Raw genomic sequence first — 26670 nt, 5'->3', positions numbered from 1 at the left:
GATTGGAGGGCAAATGTTGTTCATATCTTCACAACGGGCAAAAAGGAGGAACCTGGAAACTACAGACCAGTGAGTCTGACATCCATACCTGGATTTTTTTCGGAGTGATTATAAAGACATCAGTCTGTAAGCACCTTGAAAACAATGCAGTGATTACAAGCCAACATAGTCAAGATCAAATCCTGCCAGACTAATCTGACCTCATTTTTTGATCGGGTAATCTCCCTTGTGGACTGTGGGAATGTTGCGTACATAATATATCATGACTTCTGCAAATCTTTTGACAAAGCACAACATGACATTTTGATTAACAAACTAGCTAAAAGTGGGCTAAATTGAACTAAATTGAACAGTATTTTAACACTCAGTTTTAACTTAAATTTAAATTTTACTGTTCTAACTCTGTATTTTAATCATATATCAATTTTGCTGCGTGGTTTTATCCTGGTTGTGCTTTTTATACTGTATTTTGTATTTGTGCTTTTAACCTGTTGGTTGTTTTATTATGGTTTTAATTTTTGTGAACCGCCCAGAGAGCTTCAGCTATTGGGCGGTATAAAAATGTAATAAATAAATAAATAAATAATTTGGCTATAGAATTGGACTCAAAGTGTGCTTATAAATGGTACCTTCTCCAACTTGGGGAGGTAATGAGCGGGCTTCTGCAGGGCTCATCCTATCTGCCCTTTAATGTTTACACCTGTTCAGCACATTAAAAAATGAGATAATAGAACATGTCAGTATAGAGTTATATGAGAAAGCAGAACAAGGCACCAGCTCTCCATGCTTTCCAAAAAATAATATTAACAGTGCAATCCTATGCAAGCTTACTTACAAGATTGCAATCCCGAAATATCAGATCCTGGCTGCCATATGGTTAAATCAAAAGCTGCAACAGGTGCAGGTTAATACTTTACTTCTCCTTCAGCCCTAAATGTATATGGTGTCCTTAAAATAACGAAGACAATAACGGCTTGTATCCAATGTTAGTTTCACTTAGGTCCCATTTAATTCGGTGGGTCTACTCTAAATAGACACAAAGCATTGCTTTCACCCTCCCTTTTCTCCAAAGATGATGGTGCAACAGAGATTTCAGTATCACTTAATTTAACTATGCAGTTCAAGAGAAAACTGGTTCTTGTGCAATAACGACGACCTTCTGAATATATTATTTAGTTATGCAAACTCCTCCACCCCTCTTCCGACCCACTCATTTTAATAAAACGCCAAAAAGTTATGTAACTGGGCAACTAATCTTCCGTAATCTTGAGCAAGGCATTTAAATACAAAGAATCAACCTGGTTTGTGTGAGGGCCGCGGAGCAGCGCAAAGGAAAGCGAGAGAGAAAAGGAGGCAAAGTCCACTCGGGACGATTGCAACTGTTCATGTCCACCCCGTGTCTGCAAAGCTTCCTGCCGTTCTCCCAACCGTAAAGCCTCCTGCGGCGGGAGCTGCTCCGAATGAACGCTTGAAGGGGAGAAGGAGAAAAGGGAGAAGGAAAAGGAGAGGCTGCTGAGTTCTGCTCCCGGCTGAACAATGAAGACCTCTTCGCTCGCTCTCTGCCATTGCCTGGTTTTTGCCTGGTACGCGTTTCTAATCCATTCGATCACCCATCTACTGGACCCAGAGAAAAAGACGGGCATCCCTGGCTACGCCGGGCCGTGGAAATTCTTGACGTGTCTCCATGTGGTAAGCGCTGCCGGTGCCCTCGCCGACGCTAGCAAACGGTAGCCCTCCGGTCGGCCGCCATCTGCACCTCAGGAAGCAGGTGGTTCCTGCTTCCTGCTGTTAAAGAGCATGCGGGGAGCCAGGGAATCGCGGGAGCCCCCTTAGCAAGCTGGAAGCGGTTACTGCTGTGGTGGCAAACTCCCCCAAGGCCTTTGCTCCTCGACTGAGAACGTCTATAAATCCATAAAAACAGAGAGAGAGAGAGAGAGAGAGAGAGAGAGAGAGGTTTGATTTGATTACTTTAAAGCAGGGGTAGAACTCCAGATGTTTTGGACTTCAACTCCCAGCATTCCTAAGCATTGGCCATGCTGGCAGGGCTTTTTGGAAGTTGGTGTCTAAATCATCGGGAGACTTTCCTTCTGCCCGCTCCATTCCTTTATTGATTTATAGACCTTTTCAGTCATAGAGCAAAGTCTGTGGTGCCAATTGCCACAACAGATTCCAGCACCTTAGATCACATCACCAATTGAAACTGCAAGTAGGCTTGGGCAGGGCTGGGGAGAGAGATGGGGGGCATTTGAAGTGCTGGGTGGGTGAGAGGAGGGAGCTGAACTCTCCCCTTGCTTTTGTTTTCCCATCCAAAGCAGCTTTTAAAACCCCCCCCTTTTTCTTAATCCCGGAGGGAGTTACTTCCAGTGGCAGCTGATGCTTCCAGATGAGACTTTTATGTTGGCATCGCATTACCTCATGTGCAGAATTTTACAGGAAGTCCAGATGTTGTCATCCTCCACTTCTGTAGCCTTTCCACGTTTTCCCACTGCTTCCATTTTTTTTCCTTAGTGCAGAAGATTGTTTATAGAAACAGCCAGAAGAGCTACGCAAGGCCTTCTGAGTGGTGGCACTAGGACCTGTTCTTCTGGAAGCACTTAGAGGCCTGTCAGGGGGGAAATGGCTTTTAAACAGCTATGTGTGAAAGAGATATACAGTGGATGGGTCAACTTCTCCTACTCATGCTGCACTTTAAATTATCGCCATTCTGCCACTTCATAGGGATTCTAGGTGCTTCCAGGTGAGATGATGATGATGTTGATGATGATTATCATCATCATCCTGCAGTCATGCTACCAAAAACCCGGAATTTAACCTGCTGGTTAAACATGCAACCATGTTTTCCATTTGTACACCGCCCACGTTTTCCCAGTGCTTCTTCCATCCTTTTTGCTTACCATAAAAATTGGTTAGGGAGAAAAAGCTGAAATAGACACACAATGCCTTTTGATTTGGGGTGCTTTCAGATGGAGGGGTCCTAGCGTTAACCATCAGAAAGCATTGTGCAGCAATTAAGAAAAACGTTGGAAGAAGCGGTGGGAAACCATGGGAGGCTGATGAAAGGAAGATGTTGTCCCTGGGAACCCCCATAAAATTCTGTGAATGAGGCACGGCAATGGTGTGATAAAAGCTTCATCCAGATGCACCCTTGTTGTATGAGGAGCTGCCCATCTGGAAGCATTCGTTGTAGCAGACATACTTCTGTACATGGATCTTCTGCCAGGAAGCCCCAAATATGAGCAATTGCTTTTGCAGTTTCCACAAGTACGTCTTCCTTCCCTCTCTGTTTTTCTCTTTACTTTTGATATTTCTATTGTAAGCTCTGGCAAGCAGGAACTTTCCTCTTTACTTTGCAAAATCCCAAGTATATTAATGGTGCTAGAGAAATAAACATAACAACAACAGCAGCAGCAGCAGCAGAAAGTTAAAGACTAATAATAATCAAAAAGAGAGTTGAAAGGTGAACTGATGAGCATCATCAAGTCCAAACTCCTAATATTTATTTATTTATTTCATTTCATTTCTATACCGCCCAATAGCTGAAGCTCTCTGGGCAGTTCTGCCAGCATTCCAGGCAGAAGCTTCTACTTGTTTTTATTCCAGGAAGGGAGATTGAGCATTCTTGGTGTCATGGCCTGTGCAACTAGTTTCACAAACCCAAACAAGCTTTGGACCTGTGTTGTTCAAACAATAGTCCCCTAAGCTGCATTGCAAACCACCTCGGACCAGAGTAACATTTCGGAAGGGCGAGCTGTATTAGTCTGTTGCAACATACTCTACTACGGTGTTGGCGAGGCTAACACCTGGCAAAGCGGACCCACGAAAGCTTATGTCACAATAAATCGATTAGTCTTTCAGGTGCTATAAGACTCTTGGGTTCTGAGATAAATTTGAAAAGCCATTTGTGCTAGGACAGTGGTAGTGGTAAACTGCTGTTCCAAGGGGGTAAAGTCCAAAATCCCACTGGATATGTTTAAGACAGTGAACAGTTCTTCGGATCCACCTGCTGCTGGACTGATCATAAAGTTAGGACATTTTCCCTAATGTTACCTTATGCCTCTATCTGTAATTTAAACATCTTTTTTTATTTAGATTTGTAGATATGTAATCCATAAAACCAAGTTAACCAACGTGGTCTAAGGAGAGAGGACCGAAACACATGCAGAGGGGTGTGCAATGCAGCCCGCCTTAGTGCATGCAGTCCTTCTCAGGGGAGGCCCACACACCCACCACTAGGAATCATTCCTTTACATGGGGATACAGTAAAACAAGTACTCAGGAGCACCACCACTGCAATATTGGCTAAACATGTCCCCTGCTTCCCCAGTGTTGGTTGAAGGTCCCTTCATCTATTTTTGTAGGGTGTATTCTCCCTGTACAACTAACTCTTTTCGTGTGTGCTAATAAACCTTTCTTTGCTACAGCGTTTTGTGGTGTACTCTTGTTGGTTTGGTTTTCTGGCTGCAAGATCATCTATTTCCCCCATTTGGCATATTCTCAGATGGATGCTCTTCAGACTCCATGGCTTTTGTGTCCTCTGCTAACAGTATGATACTGGGAATCTATCTATAGCTGAGCCACTACCTTGCTATATTGCTCCTTTTAGGTCATCCCCCCTCCCCCCCCCCGTTCTTAAATTAATGGATCTTTGCACATTCAAGCTAAACAAAGCTGCCTAGTCTCATAAAATCTTCTTATTTAAGCCCATTAAACAAGACAGTGTTAAAGTTTACCACCCAAACTAATTTATTAAAACACTTTCAGTAAATAAGCTAGCATTAGCCAGTGGCTATTTTCACAGTGCTGATTCATGGTTCACCCTGAAAATGGCTCCCTTAAGAGCAAGAATGGAGTTTGTTGAGGTGTGTACAATTAAAACTGGATGAAGATCTGCTCATTACTTGTAATTAATTTAGGCTTTGCAGGCTATTTTCTATGGGGTCTCCTTGCTGGCTGACGTATGTGTACTAACGAAGAAATATCGAATTGCCAAGTCCATATTTCCCCTCAGAGACTTGATCTTTGCTAGCCTGGCTTTTCCTATGAGCATGGTAAGTTACAAATAAACATAGTAATCATTATTATAGCCCTAGCAGATAGTTTACTTATTATGAAAGGATTATTCTGAGAGAATGCTGATGCTTTAAGTCAGGGGTAACCAATGTGCCCTTTCCTCAGTGCCCAGCCTACTCCTCCCAATTTTTATTTTAAAAATATTTTTGTATTTTCTCACTGGCATCTGGGATTGCTTCAAAGTGAAGTGGTAGCCTCTAGCTCAGTGGTTCTTAACCTTTTTTGAGTCACGGACCCCTTTGAAAATCTGGTGAAAGCTATGGACCCCCTCCCTAGAAAAATGCACATAAGCACATAAACACAGCTTTGCATGCAATGAACATGCTTTATTTTATTGAAAATTGATTGCCTCATACAGTGTATGACATACACAAAGTATGAATAAAGTGAACAAGCTAAAAATATGTTTCTCACTCTTTTTCATGCAAAAATTAATGGCCATTCCATACAAAAATGAAATACAATCATCATGTGCAAATTAAACAAAACAAAACTTTCATTCTGCTCAAAAGTTCATTTCAATGAGAAGGTTGTTGTTTGGCTTGAATAAGAAGATGAAACTATGGAGTGGTCTTTGACAAGGTAACACAAATGTCATCTTTAGCATCCAATCGATTTCGACTTTTCGTTTTGATAGAAACAAGTGCTGAAAACCTTGACTCTCAAAGGTATGTAGTGGCAAACGGAATCAAAGCACCCATAGCTCGCTTTACCAGACTAGGGTAGGCCAGGCACACCAGAATTCTCCAAGGCTCTTCGAGCTGAATTCAATTCGTAACATTTCCTTTGTCCTCTGGTCAATGATGTCATCTTTGGCAAGGTCTACTACATCACTAATACAGTCTATGTCAGCAAGGAAAGGATTACGAATCCATGTTTCAACTTTATGGTCACCTGAGCAGAAGTAACCTTTGAAAGAGTTCTGCAGACTATCCAGATGTCTGCAGAATTCTGCCTGCAGAGAACTTAGCACGGCTTTGTCACTCTCAATTCCATCCTGCAGAAGCACTTCCTCTAACATTGGAAAGTTTGCATAGTTGCCTGCTTCCAACCTCCTCTTCCACAGTGGCAGTTTGGCCAGAAAAGCTTGCAGTCTTTCAGCAGCATCCATCATGGTGACTCCAGGGCCTTGAGTCACAAGATTCACCTCATTCATATGGCCAAAAATATCTGCCAAGTAGGCCAAGCCGTGAATGAATTCCTCACCGTCAAACTGTTCAGAGAGTGGGCTTTCTTTTTCTCTCAAAAAAAGTGAAACTTCTGTTCAAAGTTCAATCAAGCGCTTCAAGACTTGTCCTCTGGAAAGCCAGCGAACTTCTGTGTGGTAGAGAAGAACTTCGTATTCTGCCTGCACTTAGCATTGTAGCTCAGTGGTTGAATACATGCCTGAATACATGCAACTCCTGACTTCTCCAGGTACGGTTGGGAAAGATTCCAATCTAAAACTTTGGTAAGCTGCTGCCAGTCAAAGCTGAAAATACTGGGTTAGACAGACAAATCATTTGACTGGGTATAAGGCATCTTCCTATATACCCCATTTGATAGTTATGTACTAACTTCCAGAGGAACATTTCATGGGTCACTTAGCACATGTGTTTGTATGTTTCGTACTGTATGTTGTCATGCCCGTAAAACAAACACACGTATGTCCCTTGCATCTGGATCAAATGCATCCCTCTATGGTGGAGGTGCACAAGTTCTCCTTTCCTGAGTTGACAACTTCCACAGGAAGAAAAAGTGCAGCAGTACCTACCCATCCATTTTTCACCTCATGTAGTACCACTAAATGCTCCCAAAGGATCGGCCTAGATGTGAGGCTAATAACCTGATTAGCCCTTACATTCCAAGTTGCTTGTTCTCAACAGGAACCAAGGCTGCCCCTTTTGGGGGGAAACAAAGTTAGCAAGGGAAACACACCCCTGCCTTCATTCAGGTTCCTTTATGGGTTTTTTTTTCCAAAGCATGGCCTGTTCTGTTAGAAATGAATTTGTTCCTAGACTGAGCACCTTAAAAGTCCTGTGTTTGTAATGAAAAACAATTCTTCATATATTTGCAGCTGTGCAGTAGAGTAACACTCTAGCTTAAGCAGGTAAAACTCACAAGAAGTCAAAGTAAGATTATGGGCTCCATCACATCAGTGATTTATCGCATATTCACCATTCCTGGTTTGTGGTTGCAGCACAGTACTCACATGATGTTGTCTTTGTCCTGCACTCATCTCGCCTCTCCCCCGCCCCCCTTGTTGTGTTTTATTTTGGTGCAGGGAAAGTCTGGATTATTTTCCCTTCTCGTTTTTTCCTTTGTTGGGGGCGTGTGCTAATGGAGTCTTGATGACAAAAAGGGAGGGTGGGGCGGTTCTCCCCCTTCAGCATGCTCATTGTAGGGACTTGTTAGTCGGTTGAATGTACTTTTTAGTGCTCCAACAGCCGCCCCCCCACTCATTGCCTGCAGAAATGGAGCCCAGATGAAACCTTAAAGGTAATTGCTAGATAACAAAGCCAGAGCGAGGGCGAGGGCAGGAAGAGCCCACACCCATCAGAGTACCACAACCAATGAACCGGAGGAGGAAGGAGAAGGGGCGGGGTGGAGTGGAAGAGCAAACAAGCAAAAACCCACCTGAAAGGGACCGTGTGTGAGGGAGCCCTTGCCGTGCTTATGAAACGGAGATTAAAAAAAACTTGGAGACAAACTAGAGGGGGGAAAATAGGGGTGATGGAGCCCTAAATGGAGACACTTTTCCTTGGCACACTCAGGCAGGATCTACACTACTGCTTTATAGCAGTATGGAAGTGCACTGACAACTGTTGGGGCCCATGACACATACCATATACTGTTTTCAAATCACTTTCAAAGTGTTATATCCTGCTTGGTGTAGTTCTGGCCCCAGAAGGAGCAGGAGGAGGCATTTCGATGTCATTTCTTCAACCTGGCAGTTAGTGCCTGTGCTGAGCCTGGAGGTAAAGGGCTAAAGACAGAGAAGGAATTGTTTCCATTTATAAGCAATGCGTACTATATTTAGCAGAGAACATCCTTTCTCAGCTCTTGAGTCCCTAGCCTGCTCTCATGCAGACAGCTTGCGCTCAAAGAAAAGAAAAGAAAAAAGCCAATACAATGCGACCAATACTGGAAAAATGATCCAGTGTCGAAATTGGCCCACTTCCAGTATTTGTCAAGTTGATTAAAGCCACTGCCCAAAATTACAATCTGTTCTTGTTCTATGAAGGTTTTGTAGATCAGAACCTAAACGTAGGCCTGGGGGAAAAACATGGTACCCTCTCTTTGCCCAGGGTTACTCTTCGTACCCTACTGACCTTACAGGTTTTCTACCCTAGGGGGAAGGCCCATTGCTTGATGGTAGTGTTCATGCTTGGCATACCTGCAAGCCCCTGGGACCTTCATTTAAAAGGATTTCAAACAGCCTGGCTGGAAAAGAGTGTCTGCCTAAGGCCTTGGGCTGCCGCTTGCTGAATCAGTGATGTGGCTCTCTCTAAGGCAGCTCCTAACATTCTCCATTCCCATCTTGCTGTGGGCAGCCTTTGCCAAAGAGAAAGTACAAAGGTCTTTTGAAATCTAAAATTGTGGAAGGAAAAGCATTCATTGGAAAAGTCATTGTACAAATGTTTATGTAGCTTTAAAATGGCTTTTTGTGCATTTCATCATATAGCAGCCTTTGTACGCAAAGAGAAAGTAGTCTAGACCGGGGGGGGGGGGCAGAAAGCAGGTCTCCAGGTGTTTTGGATGTTAACTCCCAGTATACCTGACCATTGACCACGTTGGCAGAGACTTGTGGGAGTTGAAGTCCCCAAATCTGGAGATCTTCCCTAAATAAATACATTATTAAAAAATCTGAATCTGACCATTGACATTTATTTCATCTGAGCACTTTTAAATTAAGTTGCATTTTCATCAGGGCTGAATTTCAAAACAGAGCTACTGTCAGCCTAATGATGTGCATGGGCTGGATAGTTTTGATTACTCAGTGGAGAGAGCATAAGGGTGGTTTCACCCACTTTTGGCTCTGGATCTGCCTACCACTGGCTTTGGCTATGCCTATCCCAAGCATGTGGCCCCCAAGGGCCAGATACTCTGAAGGTATCTGGCCCTTGACAAAACAAAAGTTTCCACATCCTTTCCCTATAGCAGCCTTCCTCAACCTGGGGCGCCCCAGATGTGTTGGACTACAACTCCCAGAATGCCCCAGCCAGCTCGGCTGGCTGGGGCATTCTGGGAGGTGCAGTCCAACACATCTGGAGCGCCCCAGGTTGAGGAAGGCTGCCTTATAGGCTCTCTAGTTACTACTTTATCCAATCAAGGATTAAAGACTGGTACCTACATTCTGTAGTTGAGTGCTGGCTAGTTTTCATAAAATGAATTTTGGAATCATGAAGTATATGCAGTTATGACAAGGTCTGAAACACCTGCATTAGTTCTTCCCCATTTCAAAAACCATTGTACCAAGATGCTGTGATTTTAAGAAGGTTGACCCCACTCTCTCTCTCTTCCTCTCTTTTAGTATTTTGTCTTGTTATGTGCAATTGTTAGATAAGCCATCATATTTTTACATAAACTAAATAAATGACTTAAAATGTAAATGCTTTATTTCAGTTTGTGTTTACGATCTTTTGGATATTATTCTCTTATGATCGGGAGCTGGTTTTTCCTAAGAACCTCGATTTAGTCATTCTTCCTTGGTTGAATCATGCTATGGTGAGTAAGAAACCAAACCAAACCAAAAACCCTGAACAAAGCAAAGAGATCTTGCAATAAACATTCCAGTGTTTGCAAAAGAAAGCAGGCATGATCTAGCAAATTATGCACTTTAAATCCCATTGCTTTCAGTGGGAGTGAAACCTACTCTTAATCCTTCATACTGCAATTAATGAGAAGTGCTTAACTTTGCTTGGATCTGGTCCAGACAGTGCAATTTTTTGTTCGGTGCTAAGTGTTCGTAGAACTGTATGAGTGGATGTGTGAATTGCCAAAAGGAGCCTTAAAGCAGGGTGGGAGGGAATGTCAGTGAATCATTGCTTGCCAAGTTTTAAGTCAATGGAAAGATGTGAAGTCATTATATTGGGGGCGGAGAGAAACTTTCTAGGTTACTGCAGTGCATACAAAATAATGAAACTGCTGTTGCTGTAAACAGAGTGTTATACAATGCAGAATGCCTGGGAATACAAATGAATGCTTGGTAATTTTTAGAAAGGCGTGAAAGATCCCAAAAGGTATCTAGGAAGAGCTCACCAACCAAGCAGTGAATGGTAGCATCAAATGGAGGAACTAAATGATACTAAGAGGTTTCTATACTTCTATGTTTTTAATTTTTAATTTTATTTCCTTTGCTTAAAGCAAAATGAAAAGGGCAGGATGTGTTAAAAGAGCCTTTGCTGGTCAAGGGCAAAGATGTTGCCAGTAAAATAGAAGTTGTGGGTGTGTGCTAAATTCATGACGTGTCCTCTGGGGGGGGTAGGTGGGAGGAAAAGTTCAGCACAAGACTGAGTCATAAGAGTGAAAACAAATGAAACCATCCTTCCCAAGACAATGTCTCAACCATCTCTGTTCAGTGCCGTGTTAGGCTTCTGGCTCTAACTCAGGGCGGTGCAACAAGAAGTTCAGCATTCTGTGCCATGACAACCCAAGTTCTGTATTTTTGGCCTGTGCAATTGATTTTGCGTCATTTAATCCTCTAGAATGCTAGCTCTGAGGAAGAGGCCTAATGAGCTATGCAGCATACTGAAAATCCACCCTTTCCCCTCTGGAAATCCTACTGGGACCTCATGTAGCATCGGAGAGTTCACCTTTTAAATGTTTAAATTTCAACCTTCCGTTTCCATCAGTCCCAGCCATCATGGCCAATGGTGATGAATGCTGGGGGTTGTGGTCCAAATTACCCAGAGGGCACCTGGAGAAGGCTGAGCTAGAGTGGTGGCCTAGTTCTAATCTTGCCCCCGCCTCCCTGAAGGCAGGAAGCTCAGTGGCTGGATTTGGACCAATCATTTTCTCTCAGCCGTTCCTACTTCACAGGGTTGTCGTGAGATGGGGGTGATCTATGTTTCTTTGAGCTCATCAGAGGAAAGGTGAGCTATAAATGTAACAGATAAATAAAATTTACAATTTCTGCAGCCATTAGCTCCTTTTGTCAGGCAAACAGGCAGGGACCAGCACAGAGTCTACTCTGAAGTGTTTGGTGGGAATCAAATGTGCACAATCAGGAGTAGAAACGTTGCCGCTGTAAGCCTTTTAGGTTCCTTCTCCAGAGTCTTGTGCCTGCAGTGCTTGGGGTCAGGCGCACTTTCTCAACAACCATTAAAAAAAAAATCAAAGAAGGAAATCTGTGTACAGAATTGCTAAACTAAACTCCAATCTATGGTTTTTTGGCAGGGTGAAGCCCTACTTGAATGTGTAATAGGGCTCATTTATGGAAAGGCTGACGGCAAAGGAAAGGCAAACGTTATGATATCTGCCCCAGTTAGGCTATTTATATTCTGCATGCTTCACTAGGGCGAAAGTTGCATGGGGAATAATCCAGCTCAAGATGCTTGTGGGGGTGGGTTTATGGGAGCTTTAACCCTTTGCCCTCCTTGTGGTCACAATCATCCCCTCCCCAGCTGCTATTTGCTCTGCGGGGTAAAAGCACACAGGGATCCATATGGTATGTTTCCTCCTCATGACGCAATCAGAGACTTCGTGGGAAATGTTCTGGGGCAGGGCTCTCCAGTGAAGCCCGCAAAGCTTTTCACTCCCTGCCCTCTCTTTAAAAAAAATAGCTCATGAAAAATGGAAAAAATGTTAAGGTGCAAAGTTCTCTTTCCTGATCCTGAACCTGCCACTGGTCACCTGTTCAGAAGCAGGAAGAGAAAGCCAGGCAAGGCAGGAGAGGGGAGAAAAAGAGTGAGGCTAGCAGAGGGAGAAACGGTAAGATAGAGGGGCTAGGAAGGCAGAGAAAGAGCGAGGCTAGGGATGGGGAAGAGAGAGAAATAGTGAAGGAAGGGAATTGGGGGGGAGAAAAAGCGAGGCTAGAGGCTGGGAGTGGGGAGAGACAGAGAGAGAGAGAGCACAGAGGGGAAAGGTCTATGTGGACAGATGAGGAATGGGCGGCCCAGGAAGCAACTCTTTCCATTCACACACACACACGGCAGCCATTATGTGACTAGCCACATCCTCCATGGGAGCCATTTTGTGGTGGTACCCACAGGAGTTTCTCCAATTCCCAAATGTGCCTCTAGGTTCAAAAAGGTTGGGGACCCCTGGCTTAAGGGAAAGGGTTAACCCCTTCTTTCCCAGTCTTTTCCCCCGCCACACCCTCGTGGCTGCAGCTATTCACTCCTAATCAAAAGGAGATCTGATCTTGCATCTCCTGCTCTTACACGTAGTTTGGCTTTGAGAATCACTACTTGGAGGGTGGAAAGTGGCTAGGAGTATATACCTGAAGTGCAGGTGAGTGTATATTTATGTAGGATAAATTGGATATATAAAGGAGTGTGTGCAGTCAATGTTTATGGGTGTGCACAGGACTATATGTACTATTCTCTCTCTCTCTCTCTCTTAAAATCATCCATGACAGGCACCTCTAAATTTCTGGAGGGCTTGAGAGCTAGCCATTATTTGTGATTCCCACAGGGCACATGCAGAGCAATCGGAAAAGGGAACGGGCAGTCTCTCACTGCTTCTAACTATGGCCCTTTCTGCACCTACAGGTGTAGAGGGCCGGAGAGGGGGTGATCCCGGATTTACCTACTTCCGGGATCGTTGCCCTGTGTCTACACGGCTGTGCAATGTCCTGGATGGGAGGAGGGACGTCGCACGTGTTGTGGGTGCCTTTTTTTTTTAAAGGCGAAGGAGCTGGAGCGCCCTCATGCTCCAGCAAAAAATAAGGTAAAAAAACAAACGCCCCAACCGTGCTCCCCACCCCACTCCCGATGGCCCTGGACTCCCCCTGTCCTGTCTCCTTCCCTCTGATGACCCCCGCTACTTGTGGGGAGGAGGGAAGAAGCCTGGACGGATGGCCACACACCTCCCACGGTCTCGGGATGATCCCAAGACCGCGGGAGGAATCCGGTTTTCCCAGGGAGTACTTATCCCTGGGAAAACCCGTGTTCATCCCTCCCTGCCCCCGGGAGTCCCTGTGCATCATTTGGATGCACAGGGACCCAGCTGTTTTTGGGCTGCTGTAGAAACGACCTGTGACTATGTATCGTGTCTGCTTGTCCCCAAAGATTGGTGTGAACTGACTGATGGACCCTTTCCTCTGTCCAAGTTCTCTTGAGAGAAGGACAGAGTCTGTCTCTCCTAGCCAGTGTGAACTAAGAGCTACTTCTCACCTCCAGGTTTTCTGTAATGCACAGAGAGTAGGGAAGGCAATGAGTCCCCACCCCACCCCCGCATTTTGGGCTGCGTAACTGGGAGACAAGTGGTCGCGGAAAAGAGATTTGTGGTCTCCGTTGGCCACTGCATTTGTGAATCTCTGACCCAGGGAAACCAAATTCTTCACTAATCATTTCAAAAATCCTGTAAGATAAGTCAGCATTATTATCCCCAGAGGTGATGGGGGAAGTGTGCAGGAGAAACTGAGCAAGAGCAGGCTGCTTAAGGTGTCCTTATGAGTTCATGGCTGAGGTAACCTGGGATTTCTCAGCTCACACTCTCTTAGCTGCCACATGACACCAGCTTCCTAATAAGCTTGTGAAAGTAATGAAAGTATATATTGTGATGCAGAGAAGAGGATATACAATTCCTTATTTATCTCTCTCGTAGTAATGTTGAATAGACATTAATTCCTCTGAAAATAATAAATGCCTCCATTTTCCAAGGAGAATGTGTGTTTTACGATTCAGAGAATCTTCACTCTAATCTGTGGGGTCAAAAAGATCCCACAAAGCCATAATTTTCAAACTGTATTATATGAAACGTGTGGCACCTCAACAGTCCCTTGATGGGATTGTAGCGAAATGGGGGACAAGGTTCGTGGAAGAGAGCTGTTGCCACCACCGGTTTCCCTCTGCAATGCAGAGCCACGACAGTAGAGCCAGCCTAGCCCAGCCCAAGACAATGTGCTACCCGAGGCAGAAATTCCGACAAGCACCATTAGCCCTCCCTTGAAGTAATAAATTAAATAAATAACAATCTGTTGCGCTTTCACAAAATTAGCCCCTGGAGATGGCCACCTTGTTCTACCCAATGGTTGGGCTGGTCCCACTAGGAAGTGTTAAGTGTATTCTAGAGTGCAGTCTTTGTTTGTGAGGGCTGATGGTGAGGCCCAGCAAGTCTGCCCCACATCAGCTGCAGGGCTGGCTCTACTATTAGGCAGAGTGAAACAACCACCTTAGGCGGCAGATACTGGGGAACATCAGTAGCAGGCCCTCAGCCATTCCTCTTTCTTGGAGGACAGAGCTGTGAGGGCCAGATGGCCTGTCCTTCACTTCCTAAGCTAAGCCTACTGCCCTTGAGGGTGGTGGAGGACACTATGGTGTTGCAAGTGTTGTTGCATCAAGGTTAACCTGTTGGTTTCTGTACATGGAATGGAGGGCAGATGCCACCATGTTCTTTGCCTCAGTCAGCAGAATACCTTGGGCCAGCCCTGATTAGCAGACTATGCATCCTAAAGCACCCCGTCCCCCACAATCCTCAGCAGCATCCAGGGGGTTCCACAGCAGACACGCAGAGATACCACTAGTGCAGACAAATCCATCTGGAATGTGTTCTGTAAGGACAGAAAGTTTGGAACAACTGCGTTGAAGAAATGTAGAATTTCCTCCCCACCCACCCCAAGAAAAGGTAGTATCCTATTCAATATATATGGTAGTATCCTATCATGCCAGCCCCCAAAAGATAGCAGACTATTATGCTTTCCTTAGAAAGCAAAGCAACTAATTAGACTCCTATCAGGAAATAAATCAAAACAAAATAATACAGAACTCATAGTGAAGCAACGCTTTCATAGGCAGTCAGAATAAAATTCTTCATGCATTCCATTCATTAACAGCCAGAATGCTACACTTGTTCAGATCAGTGTTGTTGATTTTTTCGTGGTGGGGGGACTGAGAGTGAAATAGTTCCTCCTTGCTCTGTGATAATTGTTTTCCTTTGTCAGTTTTACTTGTTGCAAGGGAAACTGAAAAGAAAACTGTTAATTGAAAATACAAGAATGAGTCATTGTTTCCAGCCATTTTTGCCAACCCTCAGAGACTGGTGTCAATCCAGGCCTAATTATTAAGATTTGCTTTTTAAACATTTTTTTTAATTTGCTCAAAGAACAAAGCTTGCATTTATTTGAATGAATGCTAGATTAAACAATACATTACAGTGAAAATGAAGTTTAATTGCCTTTAATGGTTCATGGTGTGCGGTGTGACTAGAGACATATTAAAAATTGCTATGAGCAGGGACCACTTTCCTGAGAAGAAAACAAAATGCATTTAAAGGGCTTTCAACTAGTTTTAAATCGCAGTATATGGTCCATTACTAATGCCATCACTACAGTCAGCTTTCCATTGTCTAGCGAAAGGAATTCATTTGGAGAGCTAATTGAAAGTCATTGGCAAACAGAAAACCTTGCAATAAGTGGTCAGTCATGCAGTGCTTTGGCATTTGGCTTTATCAATATTAATCACTACAAATTCACTTACTCTAGTTGTAAATGTATCATTCTTTCACTGTAAATTGTTACGGGTGGAGAAAAATAGAAATGGAGGCAAGCTTAAATGAAATTTCTGAAACCACTGACCAGGCCATCTTTTATCATTCCAGGACTAATAATAATAATAATAAGCTGCTTCTGTTTTGTTTTTTAACTCCATTTGCACCCCCTTTGGAATCTCATACATATATGCAATAATAAATGCTATTGGAAACAATACAATTGTCACATCAATATGAAATTTAAAATATTAATGATACGCTTCAAACTATAGCGTTGTTATTAAAAGTTGCATTGTCTGCAAAAACTAGTTCCCTGGTCTCTGCTGTTTGTTTGTGGGGATCATCGTGGAAGTATATCCCCCTATTCTCTAGAGCAGCCTTCCTCAACCTGGGGCGCTCCAGATGTGTTGGACTGCATCTCCCAGAATGCCCCAGCCAGCGGCTGGGGCATTCTGGGAGTTGTAGTCCAACACATCTGGAGCGCCCCAGGTTGAGGAAGGCTGCTCTAGAGGAAGCACCCATATTTTTTATAACTAATGATAAAGAGCCTTGTGTCACCTTAAAGACTAACAATTTGAGTCTGGCGTAATCTTTCATGGACTATAGCTCACTTGCATGGAGTATTATTTTTTGAAGTAGCTATATTCCGCAAAAGTTTATGCCAGAATAAATTTAAGGTGCTACAAGACATGGTTGTTTTTGCTTGTATCCTGGCTTACAATTTTATATGACACCTTGTATTTTCCTCCCAGCACAGTGCTATATTTCCATTAACCCTGTTAGACATGTTTATCACACCTCGCCGTTATCCATCGAAAGCTAAAGGGTTAACATTAACAGCTGCTACAGCTTTTGCCTATATGGGTTGGTAAGTTATTAATTTATTTATTTTTTATGAATAAAGTCTCTTTCACATGCTTTTGGCCTTCTCTCACTTAGTTATTACATGCAGCCACAATGTCCCCACTTGAAAAGACGTTCTGCTGAAAGAAATCCTGACTGTTCAGCTACAATGGCCTCCCTGATCTGACTTTAGAAAAGCTTTAGACCTGTGTGAACAACTGCATTATACAACCCATACATTAGGCTGTATGAGGAGCTTTTTAGCCTAATCAAATCCAAAACCTAATGAGATTATGCACGCCGCTTATCAAAATTCCTTTCCCATGTACCAGTTTGCTTTATTACTCAAGGGCTGTGATTTGTGTTGCCTACATGTTTTGCTGTTGTGAGCTTCGAGCAGACGTTTTTGAGATTCACTCAGCACTCTTGCTTTGAACCCTTAATGTTTAAAGCAGTTCGACTCAGCCTGGTGCCCCCTGGATATTTTAGACTATGGCCCCGTTCAGACAACACACTAAACTGTGCTGCTTAACCACAAATTGGTTAATGGAATGCATTAAGGTTAATACATTCCGTTAACCATTTTGTGGTTAAGCAGCACGATTTAGCATGTTGTCTGCATGGGGCCTATATTTCCCACTGGCCACACTGATTGGGCCTGATGGGTATTGGAGTGCAAAAGTGGAGGACGCTAGATTGAGGAAGGCTAGTTTAACGGCTTCCATATTCTGTTGGTGTTTTTTTTTTTAAAAAAAAGATTTTAATATGGTCTTTTGTTCTTTTTATCTTCTGTTGTTCACCACCCTGCAATCTGTACAGATGTGGAGCAATATATAAATGTTGTAAATAAAATAAATACTGAGAGGAGCTTTTGTGGCTCCGCCCACTGCAGTACCACAGGCTATGTTAGGGGAGAATTGCAGGTATGCTGAATGTTGTCCTTTGATCTGAATGGAAATCGTATCCCAGGTGGGATAGATATACGCTTAGAATATACACTTGCCTCTGAACACATTCTGAGTTCTAGGAATTTGTTTTCATTACTAGAACAGAACTGAGCATAACCTCAAGTTTTCTTCATTTCAGCAGCTGAATTTAGCTGGAAAAACTAATTTTATTGTTGCTATTCTTAAACAATTGGGAGCTGGAAAGTAACCCTTGCTGATCTATTGCAAATCACCTAGAGATAAATAATAATAATAATAATAATAATAATAATAATAATAATAATAATAATTTATTTCTTACCCACCTCTCCATTTTGATTGAGGCGGGGAACAACAATAAGTGATAGAATACATAAAACTGAATTAAAACATAATATACATTGTTAAAAATACCCTTAAAAACATCCTAAAACATTCTAAAAACATCTTAAAATTCCACTGGATAGGCTTGCCGGAAAAGATCAGTCTTTATAGCTTTCTTGAATGCTAGTAGATTGTTAAGTTGACAAGTCTCCTCCAGCAGGCCATTCCACAGTCTGGGAGCAGCAGACGAGAAGGTCCTGGTAACAGTTGTTAATCTAGTTTTTGATAGCTGAAGTAGATTTTTCCCAGAGGACCTGAGTGTGTGGGGTGGACTGTACGGGAGAAGGCGATCCCGCAGGTAGCTTGGACCCAAACCATGTAGGGCCTTAAAGGTAATAACCAACACTTTATACTTCGCTCGGAAACTAATTGGCAGCCAGTGAAGAGATTTTAAAACTGGTGTAATATGGTCACACCTAGGTGTACCGGTGACCAGCCTGGCTGCCATATTTTGAACTAGTTGAAGTTTCCGGACTAGGCACAAAGGTAGCCCTATGTAGAGCACATTGCAGAAGTCGAGCCTTGATGTTACCAACGTGTGCACTACCGTCTTTAGGTCTTCTAACTCTAGGAAGGGGCACAGCTGGGGTATCAGCTGAAGCTGATAGTAGGCACTCCTGGCCGTCGCATCCATCTGGGCTGTCATTTGGAGTGACGGATCCAGAAGCACCCCCAAGCTGTGAACACAGTCTTTCAGGGGGAGTGTAACTCCATCCAGAACCAGTTGACACACGTCCAAACCCAGATCTACCAGTAGATTCCATTATACCTTCTGCCCACTCCTGAGTTAGGATTTTGCTGTTTGTTGTGACTTACGATGACCCGACATACATGCATAGGCATCTTCACAACAAAACGGTTGGCTACCCTAGGCGCAAAAATATAATTTAGGAGTTTGTATGCCTGTTATTAAATGGAGTTTTAAAAAAAAATCTCACCTACTGCTATTTGCCCTAGAAGGTGCTACTTCTGGGATTGGGGAGCAAAAAGCAGCCAGTGGTGATTTTCAGCAGGAAACTAACACAGTGCCCCAATTTGGAATGGGAGCACGTTCTGGATCAGGGCCCCAGCGGCTGCTCTTTCTTCAAAATAGAAGTGGCTAGTTTAAGCATGCTTTTTGAAAAGTGTGTTTTTCGTAACATTTTCATTTATTACATTTTTATACCACCCCATAGCTGAAGCTCTCTAGGCAGTTTACAAAAATTAAAAACTCCTGATACAAAATATATAAACAACCTAATTACAGAAAACCACAAACAACATATATCTAACAACAATTTGTTAAACCCTCAGCCAAGATGATCCAAGAACTAATTTAAGCTCATTGTATGCTATGAAATGCCTGAGAGAAGAGGGCAGTTTTAACCTGGCAACAAAAAGATAAAAATGTTTTGAGCCTAAATGTCACATTCCAGCTTCCCTGTGTGCCAGAAAAGCAGCAGCAGGCCATGAGGGAGTGCTATCTCCATTCGCTGCTTTACCAGCCAGTCTGCTCCCCTCCTTTCCCCTCACAGAAGCCACCGGTAAGGTGGCCATTTATGAACTGCCAAAAAGGAAGAGGACAGTGATTTGCATAACATTTGCATGTGCTAATTTATGGGCATGTTCGGACAACATGCTAAGCCATGGTTAGGCCGTTAACCCTTTTGCTGCAAATGTTTACTGGGCATGTTTAAACTGTGGTTCTGTAGCCACCGTGGTTAGGAATGGTTCACATGACACACTAAGTCATGGTTCACACAATACGCCAAGCCATAATGTTTAGCTCAAAATGCTTAACCACATGGCTTAGTGTGTTGTCTGAACAGGGTCTATATGCATAAATACAAATTTAGCAATAATTATTATAATTTAAATAGAATTACAGTACATCTCGCCACAGTGTGGAAGATTCTGATCAGGTGACTTCTGTACCTGCCTATTCTATCTGCTGTCCAGGTGTTGCTAGCTGTGGATGGGCAAACGTTCTTATGGTCCTTTACCTGTAAACTGGAATTGGAGAGCACAGCCCTTTAAACTGAGGAGGCTTTCAAATAGAGGACTATCCTCTGTAAAAGAGGACACATGGCCTGCCATCAGAACCAACTGCCCTGTAAGGATGAGCAGCAGGACCATCTGGTGGGGGGGGGGGGAGCGATCATCACCCCCTTCTCCCAAGCCTTATCTGCTTATGGTGAGAGTGGCAAGAAGCTGGCAGAGTCCAGCAAGGCACTCTGAGGCCACGATCCCACCCTGCGAGGCCAACAACAACATCCATCTCCACTGCAGACGTATGAGAAAGGTCTGAGTCACTGGGCTATTTCTGGGAATCCCACTGAGACCTGTTTTTGAACTCTGAGTAACCTGTTTCTATCACCGGTGGCCATTATACAAACTATATAACGTTAAGAACTGGTGCCTGAGCTTCGTTGCTTTTGTTTTCCTCCCATACCCTTTTCCTTCTGTGTCGTATTTTTTTAGATTGTAAGCCTGAAGGTAAAGACTGTCTTTTAAAAAATAAACAAACAAACAAAAAACACCCAAATTTGTCTGAGGTATAAATGTCTGAGGTATAAATTCTTTAAAGATGCAATCCTATGCAAGTTGAGACAGAAAAAAAGGCCTACAACTTCCAGCATGCCCCAGCCAGCTGGCTCGGGCATGCTGGGAGTTGTAGGCCTTTTTCTCTGTCTAAACTTGCATAGGATTGCACCATAAATAAATAAAAACAATTTATTTATTGTTTGGCATAAGCTTAGACATTGAGCTGGATCCAGACTTAGTCATATTTAGAAGAGACCCATTGAAATCAATGGGACTTAAGTTAGCCTTAAGTACCATTGATTTCAGTGGGTCTACTCTAAGTATGCCTAAGTCTGGATCCAACCCAGTGTGTGTGTGTGTTTTAACTTGAGATGTCCTAACTAAATGCCTTTTCTCTTTTTCTAGGATGGAGCAGATTCGCATGGTAACTGGGAAGCGACCCTACCCTATCTTTGAGGCTCTAAGTCCATTTGGTATAGGAGTGTTATTGCTTGGTTCCTTTGTCTTCGTCGTGATTTTCTATAATGTAGGAGAATTTCTCTGCCGCATGATTTGGGGTAAGTGCAGCCTTGCAACTAAATGCTCAAACGTTACTAGCCCACAGACTTTTTTTTATTAGCCTACACATTCTTATGGTAGTTATTTGTAGTATATCAGCATCTTAAGAAAAAGAAAAAAAGAGAATAAACTCTCTTAGTATCCCTGTGTGGTCATCTGGAGCCGAATCTTACTCCTTCCAGAGATCAAGGGGCTGTCTAAATGTTGTCTTTGCCCCGCGGTGGCTGCAAATCAGTGCTGTGTCGATTATATGATGCAGCCCCTGATTATTAGAGACTGCAGGGCAAATAGACAAAGCTGTGTGATAAAAGAAGTTGGGGACTTACCCCAATGTTTCTTGCTGAAGCAAGGTCATGACAGCTCTCCGCCATCTGACTTCACTCTGACTTCACTCCAGCATCCAGCACTGCTGGGCCCAGTGAGTCGAATGGCCACCGGAAAGCCTGTGCAGCTTCCAGCGTCGGGATTACCTGCTGCCACCCCGCAGCAGCGAAAGCGCGGGGTTTTCCTAAGCATGGCGGCAACCCAGCGCCATCAAGGCAGCTCCCAGGTCACTAGCTGTTTACATGCCTGATTTTATCCATCTCTCCACCCTTGCATTTACTCGTGAGGAGCCAGGATGAAACCGGGATGGCCACCCACACCTCCAGCGGTCTCGGGATGATCCCGAGACCGTGGGGAAAATTGGGCTAAAAGCCGTCCCGGTTATCCCAGGGAAATGGAGGAATCTTCCCTCCCTGCCCCCAGGATCCCCAGAGCGATCCCCAGGTTAAGGCATGGTGTAGACATGCCCTGAGGCTACAACCAGAAATGAACTAGCAAATTAGGTTAATAAACCTGCATACCGTCACCATGCAAACAGGAGCAGATGTCAGGGGCTAAGTTTTGGTAATTGTCATTTTCAGGGGCAGGGCAACCTGTGTGTGTTACCAAACCTGCCCCCTGTTCCTGTATGCATGATGAAGATCAGATTCATGCCTGCTACGCAAATGTGAAAATCTAGCCGAAAACCAGAATGTTATGGGGCGCATGTTGGTGCCTCGTTGAATTCACCAATGAAAGGGGTTTGCTGAGGTAAGTGGTGTAGCTTTCAATGGTGAGGTGAGCCATTTTTACAGTTACTGGGTAAAGTTAGACCACTAACCCAGCCGGCAATTAATTTTGAGGCAAAGCCACTTTGAGGAAGGGGCAACGGTCACAGCCTCTCCCTGTCATGAGTTGCCCACTAGCAAATCCCATTCCCACGGCTCTCTTTCATTTTTGGTTTGGCAACGAGAATGACAGCCAGCACCATTTGGGAGGCCAGATTTTGCCCAGGTCCTGTTGTTCACTTCTCTGTTATAGAACAAAAATCGTGTTGTGTTTGCATGTTCGTTATTTTGGCTCTCTCCAGTAAGCAATTGTGTTCTTCTATGCCTTTGCACAGGTGACTCAATAGTATTACTTGATGTTTACAAGAAGAAAAGTAAATGAAACTTCGAATGGTGCCAGAGTGGATTATGAAAGAGGAAGATCTGTGTGAAACCTTCTCTCATCCCTGTTTAACATTTATTGTCTTTAAATGAATCAAGAGATTAAAAAAAATAATCAACCACACAAACCTGGATTTGGGGAATCTGACTGGACAGAACCCTTTCAGGACTCTGGAGGCATTCACTGGACTTCACAAAGGTTAGGATGGATCCCCCAGTACATCAAGCCACATGCCAGGCCTACTGAAATGCCCTGTCTTGTGCCAATTCAATCACTGGTGCATGGGATCCCCCAAGGCTGCAAATTTTCTGGCATGGATTGCAGCTGCCCTATTACCCTTGCCATCCCTGTGCAGAGGTCTGGAGGTCAATGGGCCCGATCCGCACTGGGAGAGTCATGGCAACCTCACAGGCCTTGTGCATCAGGGTCACATTGCTATGGAAACTAAAGTTCCCACAATGCCAGGCAAAGCTAGAGGCCTACTGCAGCTCTTCTGGTGCAGGTAAGACCCTTCCACCTCTCTTGAAGAGTCATCTGGGGTAGGGAGAGATGAGGTAGGGCCTGTACTAGGAGGATTTCTGCAGGCTTGGAGAGGTTTTGGCTCTGATTAAATGACTGCCTTGGTGCGAACAAGATCCTAGAGGCTTGTGGGCCTAGAGGAGCCAAGCCAGATCAGTTTTGGAATTAAGAGTAACAAACCCAACACCTGGGGCTTGTCTTGACGAAGGCTTTGCCCCAGGGTGGATTTGGAGTGGCGGCAGGTCATCTATACGACGCAGCCCCCATCCCGAAGCCATCTAGGGGCAAACCTCCTAAAATCCACTCCAAAAAAGTCTGGCACTTACCTCAACGTTTTTGGACACAGAAGCGTGCTGTAGCTGATGAGGACCACTGATTGGTCGCCATCGGCTGGAGGAGGGCAGGTTCGGGTGCCGCACGTCCCTCTCTTCCTCCCCCTCTGGCTGCCCTGTTCCTTCCTTTCCCTTTTTATTTATTTTTTTATCTATAGATGCGATCCTTCGCATCTATAGATAAAAAAATTAATAAATGTGGGGGGGAGAGGAACAGAACAGCCAGAGGGGGAGGAAGAGAGGGATCCTCCCTCTGACTTCCCTCTTGCTGCCCCCTTCCTCTCCCACCTGTTTTTATTTTTATTTCTTATCTATAGATGCGATCCTTTGCATCTATAGATAAAAAACAACAACAAACTCTGTGTGTGTGTGTGTGTGTGTGTGTGTGTGTGTGTGTGTGAGTGAGTGAAAGGAATGGGGCAGCGAGAGAGAGATCAGAGGAAGGAGAGCCAGTTCATGTCCCTGTCTTTCTCCCCCTCTGCCTGCCCGGTTCCTCTCCCCACTGTTTTTTGGTTTTTATTTTTTTTATCTCTAGATGCAAAGGATCGCATCTATAGATAATAAAAAGGGAGGGGGAGGAAGACAGGGATGCAAACCATCTCTCCTCCTTCTGATCGTCCTTTTGCTGCCCTGTTTCTTCCACACCCTCCTTTTTTTTATCTATAGATGTGATCATTCGCATCTATAGATAAAAAAAAAATGGGGATGGGGAGGAACTGGGCAGTGAGAGGGAGGTCAGAGGGAGGAGAGCCGCTTCACGACCCTGTTTTCCACCTCCTCTTGCTGCCCTGTTCCTCCACCCCCCTTTCTGGTGCTCAGTGGGAACTCCGCACTTGTGCTCCTTCTGGTGCAGATGCCAGGAAGGAGCACAAGTGCGGGAGCCCAAGGCCTCCCGGCACCAAGGCGCTGCCGTCAAGACGGGGGCCAGGTTAAAGTTGTAAATTCACGCCTATTCTAAGTCAGACTAGCATCGTTTGCCCATCTTTAAACAAATCCTATGTACTACATCATGTTGACTAAGGTGGGAGAAAACAACGATGGCATTATATCAGACGATTAGGGGGAAAAGTCAATGGCTATAAATTAAAGTAATGGTTACAAAGTAATGTAAATTTTCGTATTCACTGAAATCAATGTGGCCAGAAGCAAGCAATCTCTTGAAATATGAATATGCAATTAAGAAAAGAGTTAATGAATTTCCTGACAGTTACACGGTTTCCTTTTTCAGGTTTCAGATATGGTAATCCTGAGTCAAAATAATGTAATTACGATGGCTCCATGAATGAACTGGCAAAGTATATAATTTAAAGCACTGTTTAACATAAATCTCTCTGCCATATTTTACATTCATTTACTAACCTCATTTCCTAGTTTATTTCTGTTATTAGCTTCATTGTCTTATTAAGCCTTAGAGCACTGGAACAATTCTTTTGAAAAGACAAATAAAGAAATGAATGTGACCCAATGTGTCCTTTAACAGGCAGCATTCCCAAGCATTAAATGCAGTGTCACCATTTTAAGGTGGTATGATTTTGGCTATCTCCATGAACACAAGTGGGCCAGTCACTGTGGTTGTGTCTGACAAGTTTAATCGCTGACCAGGGGTGTTAGAAGTATGGCTGGGGGGATGGTTTGAGGGTAAAATCTTAAAAATAATCCTATAAATCAGCAGATGTGCAGATGTGCTTTAAAATTGCCATGCATCAAGCCCTGCTTAGGTTCTATCATGATGCAAAGTTATATGTGTGTTTCTTGAAAAAATGAGGAAGCTATAGCACTTTGAAATGACTGGAACTCACATTTTTAAAAATTCATTGCAAGGAAACCAATGTACAGATCTGTCTAAAATTGGACACACATCAGCATCTCTAAGGTATCTGTAAGCTCACCAAATTTCATTGTTCTATCCTTAAAAATAAATAAGTTATAGGTGTTTCTTTAGGCCAATGTAATCCTATAGCAAAACAAAACGCGGTTTGAGCTAAAATGGCGTCCGAAGCTCCGAATACTTCCAAAACGTTTCAGATCGATCCAGACCACTTCGGATCATTTCGGACCTCAGTTGAACCATTTCAGATCAGTTTCGGAATGGTCCAAAACACCCCCATTCGTTTTGGATTCAGGGTTTGGATCCAAAACGGTGCACAGCCCTAGTTAGAAGGGTGGGTGTGCCTTTAAAGGCCTGGAATTCCTCCCTTGCCACGATTGGAGGGGCCGTAGCTCAGCGGTAGAGCACCTGCTTTGCATGCAGAATGTCCCAGGTTCGATCCCCTGCATCACCAGATAGGGTTGGGGAAAAACTCCCGCCTGAAACCTTGGAGAGCCATTGCCAGTCAGTGCTAGCAATACTGGGCTAGATGGACGAAGGGCCTGACTCGTTATAAGGCAGCCTCCTGTATTCCTATGATACCCATCAAAATTTGGGGCAGAAGAACTTAAGGCTGTGGCAGCTGAGTGTTTCTATCTGGACTGTTAGAGGCTATGGGGAACACATAGCTGCTCTGGAAAATCTGATGTAGGATCAAGAGGTTTGCTTGGCTCTTTTCAGGGATCTGCTTGCTTTCATTAGGCTCTGCTATTTCGACGACACCACAAATATCCAGTGCTCTTTCTTCCATAAGAAACGAAATTCTCCAGCGTTCCTCTGAACATCTCACCTCCTAGGGGATTGGAGAGTGCTTAACAACGTTGACAGCGAGTCCTTTATTGTGTATTTTCTGCCTCACTGCACAAATATATACAGTTATACATACATGTTGATTCTGGCAGATTGCTAAGTTCATACGGCAGTCTTTCCTAGCATTGGCCATACTGGTTGGGGATGATGGCAGCTGGAATCCATTAATGAGAACAAAGTTAAGGACAAAGAAATGTACAAAAATTAATACAATTCAGGTAGGTTAAAATCAACAATGTTTTTGCATAGCAACACTTGTATTACCAAATTTTACACCAAATGTGTTGCTAAAAAAAAGTGTTCTCTTTCAAGTTGTAATCCAACACATCTGAAGAACACCAGGTTGAGGAAGACTGGCCTAGGGACACCCCAGTGCATAGAAGGTGCCACAATTCCAAATGCGCTCAGTTTCTTTAGTGCGTCAGGAAGGTAGGTGGATATGAAAATTATAACAGCCATTATTATTATTATTATTATTATTATTATTATTATTATTTTAAAAAGTACATAGAGAGACCTCTCTTCAATTCTCGTTCACTGGAGGAAAACAGCCCAAACTGGAGAACAGAGATCCCCCCACCCCACCCAAAAAGTTTAGAGAAGTATCAAGAAAGTCTAACACAGGGGTCTCCAACTTTTTTGGACCTGTGCGCACATCTGGGAATTTGAGCAACTGCTGTGGGCACCACCACAAAATGGCTCCCATGGAAGGGGCCTGGCTAGTCAAAAA

At 43.8% G+C, this 26670-nt stretch overlaps 2 protein-coding genes across 2 annotated transcripts in view; one reads left to right on the top strand and one right to left on the bottom strand.

The window, feature by feature from the left end:
* Positions 1–26670, bottom strand: part of SMIM13 (small integral membrane protein 13) — a 312816-nt gene that overhangs the window by 41903 nt on the left and 244243 nt on the right. The window lies entirely within an intron of this gene.
* On the top strand, positions 1074–24886 carry ADTRP (androgen dependent TFPI regulating protein). Its single transcript, XM_063130366.1, has 6 exons — positions 1074–1689; positions 4914–5048; positions 9676–9777; positions 16458–16573; positions 20787–20938; positions 22366–24886. Exons 1-6 carry the CDS (start codon positions 1537–1539, stop codon positions 22410–22412), a joined length of 705 nt encoding a protein of 234 aa, XP_062986436.1. The 5' UTR covers positions 1074–1536; the 3' UTR covers positions 22413–24886.

This window comes from Elgaria multicarinata, chromosome 7 (genome assembly GCF_023053635.1).
Source record: "Elgaria multicarinata webbii isolate HBS135686 ecotype San Diego chromosome 7, rElgMul1.1.pri, whole genome shotgun sequence".
NCBI lineage: Eukaryota > Metazoa > Chordata > Lepidosauria > Squamata > Anguidae > Elgaria > Elgaria multicarinata.
The sequence above is the reverse complement of the archived record's forward strand: the minus strand, read 5'-3'. Positions and strand labels throughout refer to the sequence as shown.